This window comes from Prionailurus bengalensis, chromosome A3 (genome assembly GCF_016509475.1).
Source record: "Prionailurus bengalensis isolate Pbe53 chromosome A3, Fcat_Pben_1.1_paternal_pri, whole genome shotgun sequence".
NCBI lineage: Eukaryota > Metazoa > Chordata > Mammalia > Carnivora > Felidae > Prionailurus > Prionailurus bengalensis.
Genome location: NC_057354.1, coordinates 35,225,670 through 35,242,265, shown reverse-complemented (window position 1 = coordinate 35,242,265; position 16,596 = coordinate 35,225,670). Strand labels below are relative to the sequence as shown.

Genomic DNA, 16,596 nt, shown 5'->3' with positions numbered 1-16,596 from the left:
CCTCTTAGGGTCCCTGGCTGGGTCTGAAAATTAAACTGACAAAAGACAGATTAGCAAAAGAAGAACATACACATTTATTTACTATAAGTTATATGTATGATTAAAAAGAAAACCATATGCCCCAAGTGGAGTCACTTACATTAAGACCCCATGTCAGAAAACCAAGACTTAATGCCTGACCTTACTGCAATTTCAACCTCCCTAAGTAATGTGACCTGTAACCAGCCAGCCTGGGGTTTTCTGGTCAGCACTAGTATGTAGTCCACTGATAGATCCCCTCCGTCCCCTCAGGAGGGCAACTTTGCCTAAAACAATGCATTCTTCACTAGTAAGTCCCGTTTTCTGTTTCCTCTTTGCTTTAAAAAAAACCTTTCCCTTCCTGCAGATCAACAGAGCCCCTTCCTGTTTGCTGGATGCTTAGATGAATTCATGAATTGTTGAACAAAGCCAATTTGATCTTCACATTTACTCAGATGATTTTTTTTTTTTTTTTAACACGAGACATGGGAGTCTGCATAAGAAAATGAAGACCGGAAAAAACGGTTAAATCTGAGTATTTCTGTATTAGGTATGATGAATAGTGTGGACGGTCATGTAGAAATATGATAGGTCAAGGAGTATGAGGTTAAGTGTAGTAAACTGGGGGATCTTAAGAAAGGCCTGTTTGTTCAGATTCTTCTCGGAGTACCTTTGTCTTTGGAGATAAGGATGCTTCCTTCTTCCAGGTCGAAGGAGGGCACTTGCTATTTTCTCAAACTCCCTCAGGTTAAAACACTCAGTGCACTAACGTGCCATATTTTGAATGCCATCATTTGCACATGGCAGCCATTTCAAGGTCCCAAGTCATGGGACAGGTAGCTGTGATTCACGTGTGTTCTCTTTATCAATCAGTTCTGGGGACAGGCTCCATCAGTCACTACACATTGAATAGTAGGCCACTCCTTAACTAATTTAGGCTTCTCTTTCCTCATCTGTGTAATGTGAGAAACAATCCCACTTAATCCTTACCACCAACTGAGGGTTTAAAGAGATGACTGAGGTCAAGTGCTTAGCACTGTGCCTGGCACACTGAAAGGGAAATAAAATCTATTATGTTGAACTCCTCTGGAAAAAGAAAAGTTTCTTTTCCTGAATGGTTTCCCCTCTTTAACTGCATCGTTTGGCTGGGGGAGATTAGCTGCAAACAACTTTAAATGCATTCATTTTTTTTTTCTTTCCAAGGAAGTCTAGAACTCTTTGACGTGCTATGCCTCATGGTTCTCAAACTTGAGCTACATCATCAGAATCACCCCAGAGAGCTCTGAAAACAAGGATTGCTGGAGCCCACTCTCTGATTCTGTAGGTCTGATTCTGTTTCTGATTCGGTAGGTCTGGGGTGGGGCCTGATAATTTGCATTTCTAGCAAGGGTTCCATGTGCTGCTGATCAGGGACCACACTTTGAGAACCACTGCAGGCTAGCACATGGAATCTTTCTGCTCAGCTGTGATTGGCTATGGCACCGGGGTGAGAGGTTTAACCACTGCAAGCCTTGGTTCTGCAATCTGTAAAAGGAGGCTAGAGACAGACCTAACAACAGGGTTCTTCTGGGCTTAAATGAAACAACCGTTTGTTCAACAGCGTTTAGACCGTAACACCCTTTGTAGAGCACCTAGTGAATGCTCATCATGGAAGAAACTTCTACTGTAAGGACTAAAAAGCACCCTCCCTAAAAATCACCAAAATCAGGGATGCCTGGGTGGCTTAGTTAGTTGAGTGTCCAACTTTAGCTCAGGTCATGATCTCGTAGTCCGTGAGTTCAATTCCCACATTGAGCTCTGTGCTGACAGCTCAGAGTCTGGAGCCTGCTTCGGATTCTGTGTCTCCCTCTCCCTCCCTCCCTCCCTCCCTCCCTCTCTCTCTCTCTCTCTGCCCCTCCCCCACTCACACTCTGTCTCTGTCTCAAAAATAACAAAAAAAAAAAAAAAAAAAAAACCCACCAAAATCAGTAACAACAACAAAAACATTTCCTCATAATGTTTAGGAACGGGGAATTCATTCGCATGAAGTGGAGTTTAAAGAAGTGCAATTTTATCACTCACTGCAAATACAAGTAATACACAAAATTCTGCTGTCAACTTTTTGAGGCTAATACCCTGGCCCTGTAGGTACAATTCATTTTAAATGATCCAGAACCTGGGAATAAGACAAAAAATGGCTATATATCCTCTGGACACTAAAGACAACACTGTCTAAGAGGCCTAACCAAGGAGGATTTATTGCTATAGAACAGTGTACTTTTGTTCGACTTACTAGTTACTATTTTTTAGGGCCCAGATTCTTTGCAGAGTAAGCTAGATAAGTTGCCATTGTTTTCTGTTCCACAGAGATGCATGTGATTTGTGTCTGGTAGAAAAGACAACTGCTACAGTTTAGTTTTATTGCTGCACAGGACAGTAACCAGTTCTGTATCTACTTGACAAAACTTGTGTCCACTTTCCTCTCCTGACTATACGTAGTTGACCTTGAACAGCATGGATCCACTTATGTGTGGATTTTTTTTTTTTAAATAAATGCAGTACAGTACTATAAATGTGTTTGCCTCAAGTTTTTAAAAATATTCACTTTTGAGAGCAAGTGGGGGAGGGGCAGAGAGAGAAGGAGACAGAGAATTCCAAGTAGGCTCCATGATGCTACCTCCTAGTGTGGAGCCCAAGACAGGACTCAAACTCACAAACCATGAGATCATGATCTGAGTGGAAATCAGGAGTCCAGGTGTTCAGCCGGAGCAATCCAGGCACCCCCTAGCATTTTCTTAATAACATTTTTTTTCTAGCTTAGTTGATTGTCAGAATACAGTAGGTAATACATATAACATACAAAATATGCGTTAATCAACTGCTTATATTATCATTAAGGCTCTGGTCAGCAGCAGGCTATCAGTGGTTAAGTTTTGGGGGAGGCAAAAGTTAGTTGTGCATTTTTCACTGTATGGGGGTCACTGCCCCAAACCCCGGGTTGTTCAGGGTTAACAGTACAATTTTCTACCTCCAGTGCTCTTAGAACTAGCTTTATCATCCTGCTGGTGTCCTCACTGAGGGGTTAAATAAATCTTGAAGCCAAAATACTTTCTATGAGGGTTGTGGTTTTAGTTTTTTTTAAAATTATATTTGGAAAATTCTTCACTTCACTGATGAACAGCCTGGGGTGTGTAGGCTGCCTGGGCCTTTTGGAGTTTCACTGCATGGCCCTCGACGTGATTTCAGAGCTGTCCTGGAAAGAGGCCAAAGTCAGCCTGTCCCACTCAGCCCTACTTTAGGTTGGTACTGATTCTGCACTTTGATACTCCACTGGGTCTGATAACTGCAGCAATGGTTTCCCTTATCCTGGCAGATTCCATATGTGTGTGTGTTAGGGGAGGGGCTGGAGGGAGAAAGGGGAAGGAGCTAGTATAAAGACCAAGGTTTTGCCATAAAAAGACACTCCACCAGGGCTCCTTGCTTCAGTTACAATTAAGTCCCATGGGTGAGAAAAAGGGGTGGCCCCCACCAGGGGATCTCTGATGTGGGAAGGGTGGGGCCTGAGGTGAGTCATGTATAAAACACTTAAATCTCTGCTCTGGCTGCCATCAAGAAGAAATGGCTGAAGTAAACTGTAGATTCCAACGAAGTGAGAGCAGAACTCTTTCTGTGTGTTGGGAAAGGAGGACGGTATTTTAAACTCTGGTTGTAGTTTGAGCTTGCGGTCTAGAACCATGCTGTTCAATAGCATAGGCACTGGCCACGTGGAGTTAAGTATGTTTTAATTAAAATTAATTAAAAACCCAGTTCTCTCAATCCCACCAGCCACATTTAAAAACAATTTTTTTTTAATGTTTACTTTTTGAGAGACAGAGACAGACACAGAGCACAAGCCGGGGAGAGGCAGAGAGAGAGACACACACAAAATCTAAAGCAGGCTCCAGGCCCTGAGCTGTGAGCACAGAGCCCGACGCGGGGCTCGAACCCACAAGCTGTGAGATTATGACCTGAGCTGAAGTTAGAGGCTTAACCGACAGCCACCCAGGCACCCCTCACCAGCCACATCTGAAGTGCTGGACAGCCACACTTGGGAATGGGCAACACAGATATCGACCCCGTCTGTCATGCAAAGCTCTGTTGGTGACCACTCAGCTAGAAGGGCAACAAGATATTCTTCAGGATAAAACTCTTTTAAATTTTAAGTACATTCATTGCCCTTCAAAGTCATACAAACGTGAAGGTCTCAAAAGACTCTGGTTCCCTTTTTACCTCAAACTCTCACTTCCAAACTGTTCAGGGAGAGAAAGGACTAAAATTTTCTGTTTTGCTTGTTTGGCTTGAGAGGGAGAAATTTTTTTTTTTTTTAATTTGGGGAAGAGGCATGTGGAAAAGAGGAAGTAGATAAATTAGAAAAGGACTCTGAGGGAGAGATTAAAAAAGAAAAGAGGGGTGCCTGGGCAGTTTAGTCGGTTGAGCATCTGACTCTTGATTCCAGTTCAGGTCAGGATCCCAGGGTTGTGGGATCAAGTCCCAAATTGGGCTTGCATGGAGCATGGAGCCTGAGATTCTCTCTCTCTCTCTCTCTCTCTCTCTCTCTCTCTCTGCGCCCCTCCCCTGCTCATCCACACTCTCTCAAATAAAAGAAAAAAAAAAGAAAATTAGAGAAACAGGAACATGTATCTTAGTGGAAAAGGGGGGCAAAAGGAGAAGACCATGGGAAACACTATCTGGCCAGGTTGGCTAATGAAGTTTGTTGAGCATGATCTCTGACATTTAATCTTGAAGTGTGCCCTGCTGTGGGTCCAGTCCTCCTCGGCTACCACCAAATCTTAAATGAGAGATTCTTGGGATTTGATGATATATGCAAAGGATTTAGAGAGTGAAATAAACCAGAGCAGGGAACAGTCCTGAGAACAGAGAGGTAAGAAGGCACTGAGGATAGGAGTCATCACCAAGAGTATGCAAGCATGTAGGAATTCTAGGAAAGACTGGGGAGGGCCTGGCATAGCCAGGGGGATGGGGGTCTTCAGCCTTTTAACAGGTTATTAAAGGAAAGTCAGGAGACTGAGTTAGAGACATTTGGGTCACATGTGTTCTAAAAAGTATTGCTATTTCTCTCTTTGGCAATAGAAAAATCACCGCTTTGGTTTTTTTTAACTTTTTTTTTTTGAAATCTGCTTTAAAGATTTAATAATAAGCATCCCTTAGGACACAAAATCTATTTTGCATTTAAGTAGCTTATAAGTAAAGTTACATAAAAAACAGATGTAGAGGGGCGCCTGGGTGGCTCAGTTGGTTGAGCGTCCGACTTCGTCTCAGGTCGTGATCTCATGGTTCGTGGGTTCGAGCCCCGCATCAGGCTCTGTGCTGACAGCTCAGAGCCTGGAGCCTGCTTTGGAGCCTGTGTCTCCCTCTCTGCCTCTCCTCCACTCTCAATTTGTCTCACTCTGTTTCTCAAAAATAAATAAATGCAAAAAAAAAATTTAAAAAACAGATGTAGAAATGGCACAGGGATACAATAAGAGGCTACCGTGCAGGCTGCTGTGTCTCTAACAATTTTGCCCACCTCCAAAGAAACACAGAAATAATACAATAATGCTTAAATGCAGTTGCGCTGATTACACTTATTGACAAAATAACATGTACTTTAAAAATCGTCACCAGTTGACGCTGCTTTTTTTCTGACCTAGGGAGGGTTCACCCACAGCTTGACAGACTCTCCTGCCTTCTTTAAACAAGCATGTGGAACGTCATTTAATATTTGGCTGCTCCTTCAGGCCATTATGATAATGTTAGTTGTCATATGGTGCTAAAGGCATTTATGTCCCTTCATAAACGGTCCCTTTGCTATGACGCCTTTGGGGCGCTTGGGCTGTGCTTTCTCCAGTTTCTGTTCCTCCCACTTGCTATCAGCTGCTGTTTCTCACTGCTGTTCACACACACTGTGGAAACAAACCTTTTCTGCTTGCACTTTGTTGCCTTCAATATTTTGGTGGTCGTGGCTCCAAAGAACTGAATCTTACAGGACTGGGAAACAGTAATAAAAAAGTGGCTACAGTCCAACTCGAAGTACTGTGGCTTTCTTGTTTGATATGTTATGAAGAGAGGCATTTGCTTTATTGAAACTTTTTTTTTTGCTGAAAATATTGATATCACTTAACGTTGAAAGCTGAGCAAGATTGTATTCAATACGTGTTCAAGATTTTCAGAGGGACCCGGGTGAAAAGCAAATGCCTTTAGAAGCCCAGGTAATCAGTATTTCCTAAATATGAGTGAGAGGTGATGATTAATAACCAAAGCAAATCACCCCGAGAAATAAAAATAATTCAAGCGATAATGAACCTCTAGTTCATCAAACCACATTTCGGTCAAAAAAGTGTAAAAAATAGTACTTTTTTTCTCCAATATGTTTCTGCTTATATGACAGTAGTCAAGATACTCAGCCAGTGGTTACATTTAATCTCTTCAAAATGACCTTCTCTAAATTATTAGAAGCCATGCAGTGTATTTAAATAATCCTAAAGGTTTCCAGTGCTTGAGGTGCTGCCTTCGGAAAATGCCAATCTTTGGGACACTCTGGTGTATTCAGGGAGTGAAGTCCTACCAGTTCATAAGAAAGGGCAATGGTGGGGTGCCTGGGTGGCTCAGTCGGTTAAGCATCTGACTCTTGACTTTGGCGTAGGTCATGATCTCACAGTTTGTGAGTTTAGGCCTCAAACTGGGCTGCGCTGGCAGTGTGGAGCCTGCCTGGGACGCTCTCTGCCCCTCCCCCACTCACACTCTCTTTGAAAATAAACAAATTTTAAAAAATTAAAAAAATAAAAAAGAAAGAGAGGAATTTGGCTATTATCTTAGTGACTCTAGTCCCCGATCTAGACGTGGTTTACTTGGGAGAAGCACCTATAAATGTGTCTAAGCCAGTCCTGGGTTTCCTTGGCCACACTGAATAAAGTAGAAACAAGTAGCCAATTGGAGTAACTTACTTTGTATTAAGCTTGAACTCCATCAAACTGTTGACAGGGGTCATTTTTTTTTTATTATTATTAAAAGATGAAAAATGTCATACGATTTATCCTAATATTTTCAATCTGTTGAGGCTCAGGTCCCCACACAGATCTTCAAGATTATCAAGTACCCTCACCATTTCACTTATCAAGAAAAGGAACAAACAACAAAACCAGACTGCGCTGGAACCACTTCTAACTCAAATCCTTTGTAACGCTACATCTACAGTGAGTTTGGCAGTTGCACATGTCCTAGTAGACCCCAGAGACAGCAAGATAAGTAAAGTGTGGTCTTTGACCTCAAGAAACTCAGAGTACAATAGGAGACATAAAAACAGTAAATAAAATGTGAATGCACTGTATAGTGTGCAAGGGTAGGTAGGTTTAGTGGTAACAAAAAGGAGTTACCAATTCTTATTCAATGGCTCAAGGAAGGTATCAAAGAGGTGGAGATTTCTCAACTGGGTTTTGAAGGATGGGGAGGAGTTTACCAATCAAACTAGGAGGAACAAGTGCATTTTGGAAAAAGGAACAGCATGCACAAAGCATGTAACGGAAAAGTATCTTGGAATCGCCGGGGGATTTTTATGGCTAACACGGAGAGTGTAAGGAAACTGGTGGGAAACAAGTCTGTAGAATGAAGGGGGACCCAGATTAAGGACGGCCTTGTAGTTCGCTTTATTCCACAACAGGGAATCATGGAAGCATCTGAAACACAGCAATCACAAGTTCTGATTTATATTTTCAAAAGATTAAAGAGAAAGAAATAGGAAAAAGACAAAGAAAACTGCCCAGAATTAGTAGTGGTTGCCTCCAGGTGGCAGAATATTTTGTTTCTTCTTATAGCAGAATGTGGCTAGCTGTTCCTTCTGGGAAGGAGTAAATTTTGTCATACATATAGCTGTCACTTCAATATTTTAATTCAATACTAGGAAGAGTAACCACATTGGGGCCAATCCTTTGCCTTTCTCAATTTTGTTTACTTACAAAGCAACCATGTATAAATCTAGAGGATATTATGATACATGGTTTGGAAAAACCAAGTCAACAAGTACAGTCACGCCAGCCCACAGACCTTATGAAAAGCCCTGACAATCTGAACCGCTGAGTGGGCCAGCACAATTAGCCACCACATACATTTCACCAACTTCAAGAGGAACTAATTCTTTTTTTTTTTTTTTGACTTAAAAAAAATTTAAACCCAAGTTAGTTAACATATAGTGTAATAATGATTTCAGGAATAGAATCTAGTGATTCATCACTTACATGTAACACCCAGTGCTCATCCCAACAAGTGCCCTCCTTAATGCCCATCACCCATTTAGCCCATCCCCCCATCCACCTCCCCTCCAGCAACGCTCAATTTCTTCTCTGTATTTAAGAGAGGCTTGTCTCCGTTTTTATCTTGTTTTTGCTTCCCTTCCCCTATGTTCATCTGTTTTGTATCTTAAATTCCACATATGAGGGAAATCATATGATATTTGTCTTTCTCTAATTTCACTTAGCATAATACACGCTAGTTCCATCTACTTTTTGCAAATGGCAAGGTTTCATTCTTTTTGAGTAACACTCCATTGTATACATAAACCACATCTCCTTTATCCATTCGTCAGTGGATGGACATTTGGGCTCTTCCCATAATTTCGCTATTGTGGGTAGCACTGCTATAAACACCAGAGCGCACATGCCCCTTCGAATCAGCATTTTTGTATCCTTTGGACAAATACCTCGTAGTACAGTTACTGGGTCATAGGGTAGTTCCATTTTTTTAAAAAACATTTCTTTTAATGTTTATTTATTTTTGAGACAGAGAGAGACAGAGCATGAACGGCAGAGGGGCAGAGAGAGAGGGAGACACAGATTCTGAAGCAGGCTCCAGGCTCTGAGCCATCAGCCCAGAGCCCGACGCGGGGCTCGAACTCACGGACCGCGAGATCGTGACCTGAGCTGAAGTCGGACGCTTAACCGACTGAGCCACCCAGGTGCCCTGGGTAGTTCCATTTTTAATTTTCTGACGAACCTCCGTGCTGTTTTCCAGAGTGGCTGCACCAATTTGCATTCCCACCAGCAGGGCAGAAGGGTTGCTTTCTCCACACAAGAGGAACCGATCCTGACTTTACATGAAGTCTTAACAAGTTTCACGTTTCACTTTGCCTCAGAGGGAACAACTTCATCACCTTCTCTCCCTCAACTCACCTCAAATTCAAGTACAATCTAAGAAAAAAAGATGTGCTTACAATTGCTAATGAGGCTTCACTTTACTAACCTAAACTTTGTGAACAGATTGGTGGCCCCAAGCCCCTGCTCTATAGAAGGTCTGGAGCCACTGTCACCTTGCAAGGGCACAAACAATAAATGACAGAAATAGGGGCAAGCAAAGCTTGGGTCCAGTTGTTCTACATGAATGGAAAGAGCAAAACAAATGACTAGCACAAAGTCCAATCACTATTCCTTTTACAACAAATACAAAGTCTTGCATGGAAAGTCTGCCAAAAGCACTTCATTAAGCAACAACTGTTACTACATGAACCCATCTGTAAAACCAGGACAATAATAGCAACAATCTTAAAAGGTTGTTGTGAAGAATTAAACAATAATATACACAAGTGCTTAGAAAACTGTCTGGCACACAGTGAGCACTCAATAATTTACAGCATCATTATCATTATTGTATCTGGCACATGGTAAGTGCTCAATAAATTACAGTATCATTATCCTTATATCTCAAAACTTGCCTCTTTCCAACTATTCCAACTTATAAATCTCACTGGTACTCTTACTTATGTCAAAGACTGTTTACTCAATACTAAAATTAAAATGAAGTAATTGTAAGAATGTTTTGAGAGAAAAAATTAGTAACACTTCTTTACCTCTTCATATCTGTCAAAAACGGCTCCTTCTTGCAAAAAGGAAGGAACTTCCTTTTGCCAGTTAAATTCATAAGGTTTGGCCATGATTATATTCAAGACCTAAAAATGAAAAAGAATATCTCATTAGCATACAAAATTTAAAAACAAGTAAAGATCAAAGGTTAATCACTTTATATGTTTGTGAAAGCTTTTCTTCATACACACAGAATAAGCCCATAAAATGTCTCTTTTTCCTTCTTTATTTCATCTGATTCCATCTTCCCTCCTCCTTGTCTCAAAACCTGGGGAAATATGGTTGACGCTTGAATAACATGGGTTTCAACTGGATGCATCCACTTATACAAGGATTTTTTAAAATAAATTGTAGCATAGTACTTAAACATATTTTCTCTAAAGATTTTCTTAACATTTTCTTTTCTCTAGCTTACATTATTGTAGGGATACAGTATATACCACATATAACATACAAAATACGTGTTAACCAATTGTTTATGTTATTGGTAAGGCTTCTGGTCAATGGTAGGCCATCAGCAGTTAAGTTTTGGTGGAGTCAAAAGTTATGTATGAAGTTTTGAACACGTGGAGAGCTGGAGCCCCTCTAACCCCCATGTTGTTCAAGGGTCAACTGTGATATCAACAAAGAGGTGATCAACCAGAGGTGATCATTTGGGAAGCTTCCCCTCCCTCTTCACATCATATAAAATAATAAGATACATATTTTAATCAGATGGCATCAGATAAAAGAAAGAAATCATGAACCTGACCCTATTTATAGGAGAGGCCTGTTGAAAACGGGTGGGTGGTTACACAAGCCTACACTATGAGCCTGAAGGTGGATGCATGGACAGAAGTTGATGCCTGGATGATGGGTCACAGAATCAAGGAGGAAGAGCTGGAATTTTTTATTGCTCTTGGTTCTCACAATAACCCTTTCATCCCTTCCTCACTTGGGCCAGTGAGGGGACTACAGAATGTCTGCTTTGTAGCACAGGCAGCATGTATGACATTGAAAGAGAATGTAGGCACTCTTCAGGGTGGCTGCCTGCACTCAGGAAAAAGTGAGTGCTCCTTCTACCTACGCTTCTTAGCATCAGGCACCATCCTGTACCTGTACTAGCTGTGAGCAGGACATCTTAAATGAAATATCAGCATCCAACCAGGAATCACCAAATATTTAAGCAATGCCAAGAACATGGAGGACTGACACCAAACATAATAAATAGAACTTACACCCAAAAAAATAGAGCTAACCAAATGGACAGAACCTGACTTTGACTTAAGCACGGCTAAGTGTGGAAGGGAAAAGTGCATTCAGTTCCAAAAACATAATTAACTTAATATTCTAGTAATTTCAAAAAAGATTGTTGAAATCAAACTCTGAACAGGTGAGCCTGAATTATAAAGAGAACTCAAATGAAGTGGTGAGCCAAGGGATTCTCATAGAACTCAACACAAAAAGAAAGCACAATGGAAAAATTTAGAGAGGTGGAAAATGAAAACCAAAGGTTGACCACCCACCCAGCAGAATAAATTCTTCTATTACAAGGAAAGAAAGCCAGTAAAAGGATGGGATTAATCACAGCAAAAGTGGAAGAACACTTCTGAAATCTGAGTATCTACGTGTTCAGTTTTGAGTCCTCAATGTGAATATCTGAGTCCTCAATTGAAAAAAATCCACTGATGCAAGAAGTAGAAATGGTGGGGTTGGTGGCGGGGGTGGGGGTAAGATACACACACCTAGACATACCTTTGGGTGACAAGGAGAACAAAAAACACGAAGTTCCAGAGATGACTGATAAGCAGACAGCAATCGGACATGTGGTCTGCAGTATTATAAACTCAAAGGTCTGAGGGACAAGAATTTGGGATTAAAATTCGGTATCCATTCAAATAAAAGTTTAATTTTTAAGAGAAAATAAAGATATTTATGGACATGCAAGGTATCAGAGAGATTTAATGACCTACTCTGAAAGATTTGGGATAGTATTGTCCTCTGTCAAGAAGAAAAATAAATGTAGAGAAGGTATATGGGAAGTAATAGAGAAAAAGAAGAAAAAAAGAGCAAGCTTACTCTTAAATTTTACTTACTATACAAAAGAAATGTAAAGAAATGATCATAATCTAGCTTCCAAATTCCTGATTATATCAGCATAGAGGTTGGAGCAGCTGACGTGGTCAGAAGGCAGGAAGAATGGACCAAAGGGAGGTAAACCATTTTAGGAGTGGCGTGTAAGTATGTAAGAATCTATACGTTGGCAGAAAAATAGAAGTTTAAGAATTTTTCTGGGGGCGCCTGGGTGGCGCAGTCGGTTGAGCGTCCGACTTCAGCCAGGTCACGATCTCGCGGTCCGTGAGTTCGAGCCCCGCGTCAGGCTCTGGGCTGATGGCTCGGAGCCTGGAGCCTGTTTCCGATTCTGTGTCTCCCTCTTTCTCTGCCCCTCCCCCGTTCATGCTCTGTCTCTCTCTGTCCCAAAAATAATTAAACGTTGAAAAAAAATTTTTTTAAAAAGAATTTTTCTGTAAGAAATTAAAAATGGAAAGTAAAACTTGCACACTATTAGAGGGGAAAATAGAACAAAGAAACAGGAGTCCCCTTTAAAAAGAAAATAAGTGGGAAGGAGAGAGAAAAAAGAACACATTATAAATAGAAAACATGGGGCGCCTGGGTGGTTCAGTCAGCTTAGGTCATGATCTCGCAGTTTGGGGGTTTGAGCCCCACATCGGGCTCTGTGCTGACAGCTCAGAGCCTGGAGCCTGCTTCGGATTATGTATCTCCCTCTCTCTGCCCTTCCCCCAGTCATGTTCTGTCTCTCTGCCTCAAAAATAAATAAAATTAAAAAATAATACAATAAATGGAAAACACAAAATAAAATGACAACATATCTCTAACTATAATACATATGAATTGGCTAACTTCACTTACCAAAAAAAAAAAAAAATACAGAGGCTTTTTTACATTAGGTAGCATTATGGTTGTTTACCAGAAACATTTACAAAATAAAAACGATATAGGAAGCTCAAAAATGAAGGGATGAAAAAAATTGATCTCACAGGTACATGCTCAGAAGGAAAGAAAGCAGGTATCACAGGAACGTATCAGACAAAATAGATTCAGGGAAAACAAGAGACCCTGATAAATCATATTGAGAAAAGGGATGATCAAAATTATTGAAGTCATTAACATTAAAGCATGTGACTACACAGCATCAGAACATATACTGAAAAATTGGTAAAATACAGAGAAATTTGGCAAAGTCACAAACACATTAGGAGACCATGATTCTCAGAAATTAATGGAACAAAACAAAAATGCAAGAATATTGAGGATTTGAATATTACACTTACTAGTTTAACCAAAACAATTTAAAAAAATTTTTTTAACGTTTTTATTTATTTATTTTTTTTTTTTAATTTTTTTTTTCAACATTTATTTATTTTTGAGACAGAGAGAGACAGAGCATGAGCAGGGGAGGAGCAGAGAGAGAGGGAGGGAGACACAGAATCTGAAGCAGGCTCCAGACTGTGAGCTGTCAGCACAGAGCCCCATGCAGGGCTCAAACTCACAGACTATGAGATCATGACCTGAGCTGAAGTTGGAAGCCCAACTGACTGAGCCACACAGGTGCCCCCAAACCAAAACAATTTAGATGACTTAACATATTTTAAATATGATACTGAGTTTAGATATAACCTTCCCTCTTTATATATACATATGAAATATATAACATTGAGTCCTCAATATATAACATGTAATTATTATATAGTATTATTATCTATGTTCTTCACTTACTTTTTATATTGCAGCTACTCCCCACACATATAAAAATCTCAAAATTGAATCTTAATTGGCCAGAGGAAACCTCAGCATTTTTCAAAAGGCAGACGTTAAGGTGGCCATGCTCACTAGCCACAACTAGGCCACAACTTACAAATTAATGCATGCATAAAATCTATACACATACAAATTAAACACAAACTTACACAGACTTCTAAATAATTGAGTTAAGTGGAAAAGTCAAAGCAGAAATTACACCTTTCTTAAAAATGAAAGGTGGGAGCATTACACATCAAAATCTAGGGATGTCATATGTAGCCAAAAATAATTTTAAAATGATCAGTAAAAGTTAATTGCTTTCTGCAGTGCCTGGGTCGTTTAGTTGGTTAAGCCTCCAACTCTTGATCTCGGCTCAGGTCATGATGTCATGGTTCATGTTCATGAATTTGAGCCCCATGGTGGGCTAGGTACTATCAATGTGGAGCCTGGTTGGGATTTTCTCTCTCTCCCCCTCCCCCACCCGTGCTTGTGCTTTCAAAATAAACTTTATAAAAAGTTAATTGCTTTCTGAATAGTCATATATTAGGTAAACATTTGGCAAGTGTTGGGGCAAGTGTCGGGGAGAGAGAAGTATGGGTGAAGAAAGAGAATGAGGAAGAAGTATAAATTCACAATGTTCATGATAACAAGGAGGTGTAATTACAAAGAGGATAGAAAACACTAATACTACATATATCTTTAACCCAGATATCTGAAAACCTATATAAAGTGGATGGGTTTTTCAAAGTTAAAATAAAGTCGACCCAAAAAAGAAGAAACTGAACAGTGACCTTGGAAAACTGAAAAACAGGGGCGCCTGGGTGGCACAGTCGGGTAAGCGTCCGACTTCAGCCAGGTCACGATCTCACGGTCCGAGAGTTCGAGCCCCGCGTCAGGCTCTGAGCTGATGGCTCAGAGCCTGGAGCCTGTTTCCGATTCTGTCTCCCTCTCTCTCTGCCCCTCCCCCGTTCATGCTCTGTCTCTCTCTGTCCCAAAAATAAGTAAACGTTGAAAAAATTTTAAAAAAAAAAGAAAAGAAAACTGAAAAACATAAAAGATTAGACCCACATAGGTTTACAGATGAGTTCTATCAAATTTTCAAGGAAAACGCAAATCCCACATACCTACCACTCTCCCAGGACATAGAAAAAGAGTAAATTACTACCTGACTCATTTCACAAGTCCATGATCAGGTCCTGACAATGACACCATAAGGTTAACAAAACACCAACCAACCTTAGAGTTCAATTCTCACAGAGAAAAAATTCTAAAATATGAATAGATCTATCCCAGAATGTTGCTAAATGAAGAATTTGGGATATTTCATCACTGAAAGCAGATCAATGTGATTCAATAGCTAAAGAGATTAAGGAGAGAAGTCTGGTACGTGCATATCTTAGCATACCTTGCAAGCTGAAATCAACCTGAGTGTGAAAGGTCTCTAACACATACCATTCAATAAAAATAGCAAGTCCCAGAATGATATGAAATATGAACAGTGTGATACCATTTACCTAAATCCACAACTACAGAAGGATATGAACAGTGTAATACCACCTACGTAAATACACACAAGACAAACCCATATATTTCTCTACGTACGTATTTGTGTATGTAAATAAATAATTAAAAAATCTGGAGATGTATGACTCTACCTACTTCTGGGAAGGACATAAAGACTGGGGCTGAAAATCAAGGTATCTTTAGTATGATCTCTGTGGTGGACATTTTTATTACAGGAATATATTCCTGCATTTATGTGCCGCTTGCGTAAATAAGAATGCAAATTTCAAAAAAGGAAAACAAAAAAAAGCCCACATATAGGCAGATGCAGTTATTCTTTAGTCCCAAACAATTTAAAGGAGAAGAAAGAACAACATAGTAGGTCATGTTTCGAGGTAGCTTCCTCACAATGGCAATCGTTGCTGTTTGGAGGAGGAACGATTCCATTAGTCATTAGTGACCAGGCTAAAAGCTGTTGAAAGCATGAAGGTCATGCTAACCAGCCCAGCTGAGGTAGGTAGCAGCCCTCCATTAATTAGCACCAAGGCTTCCCATGTAAATAAAGTCACGAAGATGAGCCAGGCAGCAGACAATGGGAGAAGGCAGAGATGCTTTGTCAGGTCCATGACTCTGTCTGCCCCAAAATGACTATAATTGGGTCTCTCTTCCTACTTCTCTCAGTTCCTATCAGTTTGTCTTTTCTCTGTGTCTTCCATGTCTATTTCCCAGTGTCTGTATTGGGGATGGACAGACACACACACACACACACACACACACACACACACACACACACAGGGCCCCTTCACTCGAGGTGGCTTAGAAGCAACCTTCTGGTACAGTGATGTACATTCATGCTTTCTATGCCATAAAACAGATCTGCAGAGCAATATAGACCTGCAGATGCCCCTCAGGCTATCATGGATGTGTTATTCAGGGATCTATAACAAGAATAATCTGTAACAAGAATAATCAACAAGATAATCAAGGGAACTAAACAATAGCATTAAAGAAAGATGAAAAAACAACATGATGGTGGTAAACCAGACTTCAGAAATCAGTGGCAAAACACTCCCCTTTGCAAAATTTTAGGCGCTCCATCATCTTTTCACTCCTGCCAACCATCTCTTTTAATATTTCCCTTTGGTTTTATTTTAAAGAAAATAGTAATGAGAGGCTTCTGATATAAAATGCTCATATCAAAAATGAAAAGAAAGCTTCTATCAGCTTTCGTCACCTTTCATTGGTTTAACTGGTTCTCCAAGGATCTCTTCAGTGAAAGGGCACACAATGCAGTCCTCAGTACAGGATGTTTCTCAGATTTCATTACTGTCTTTACCACTAAAATATTCATCTCTACCTTGGTTACCAGCTTCATCAGAATGGTCTCATTATGTGAAGGACTTGAGCG

General features: G+C 40.4%; 1 protein-coding gene across 10 annotated transcripts in view; it reads right to left on the bottom strand.

Annotated features, from left to right (window-relative positions):
• PLCB4 (phospholipase C beta 4) overlaps positions 1-16,596 on the bottom strand; it is a 420,321-nt gene that overhangs the window by 154,531 nt on the left and 249,194 nt on the right. For all 10 annotated transcript variants that reach the window (XM_043602872.1, XM_043602876.1, XM_043602879.1 and 7 more), the window contains one exon: positions 9,872-9,970. In XM_043602872.1, coding sequence (XP_043458807.1) covers positions 9,872-9,955 — 84 coding nt within the window. In that variant the 5' untranslated portion in view covers positions 9,956-9,970. The remainder of the gene's footprint in view (positions 1-9,871; positions 9,971-16,596) is intronic.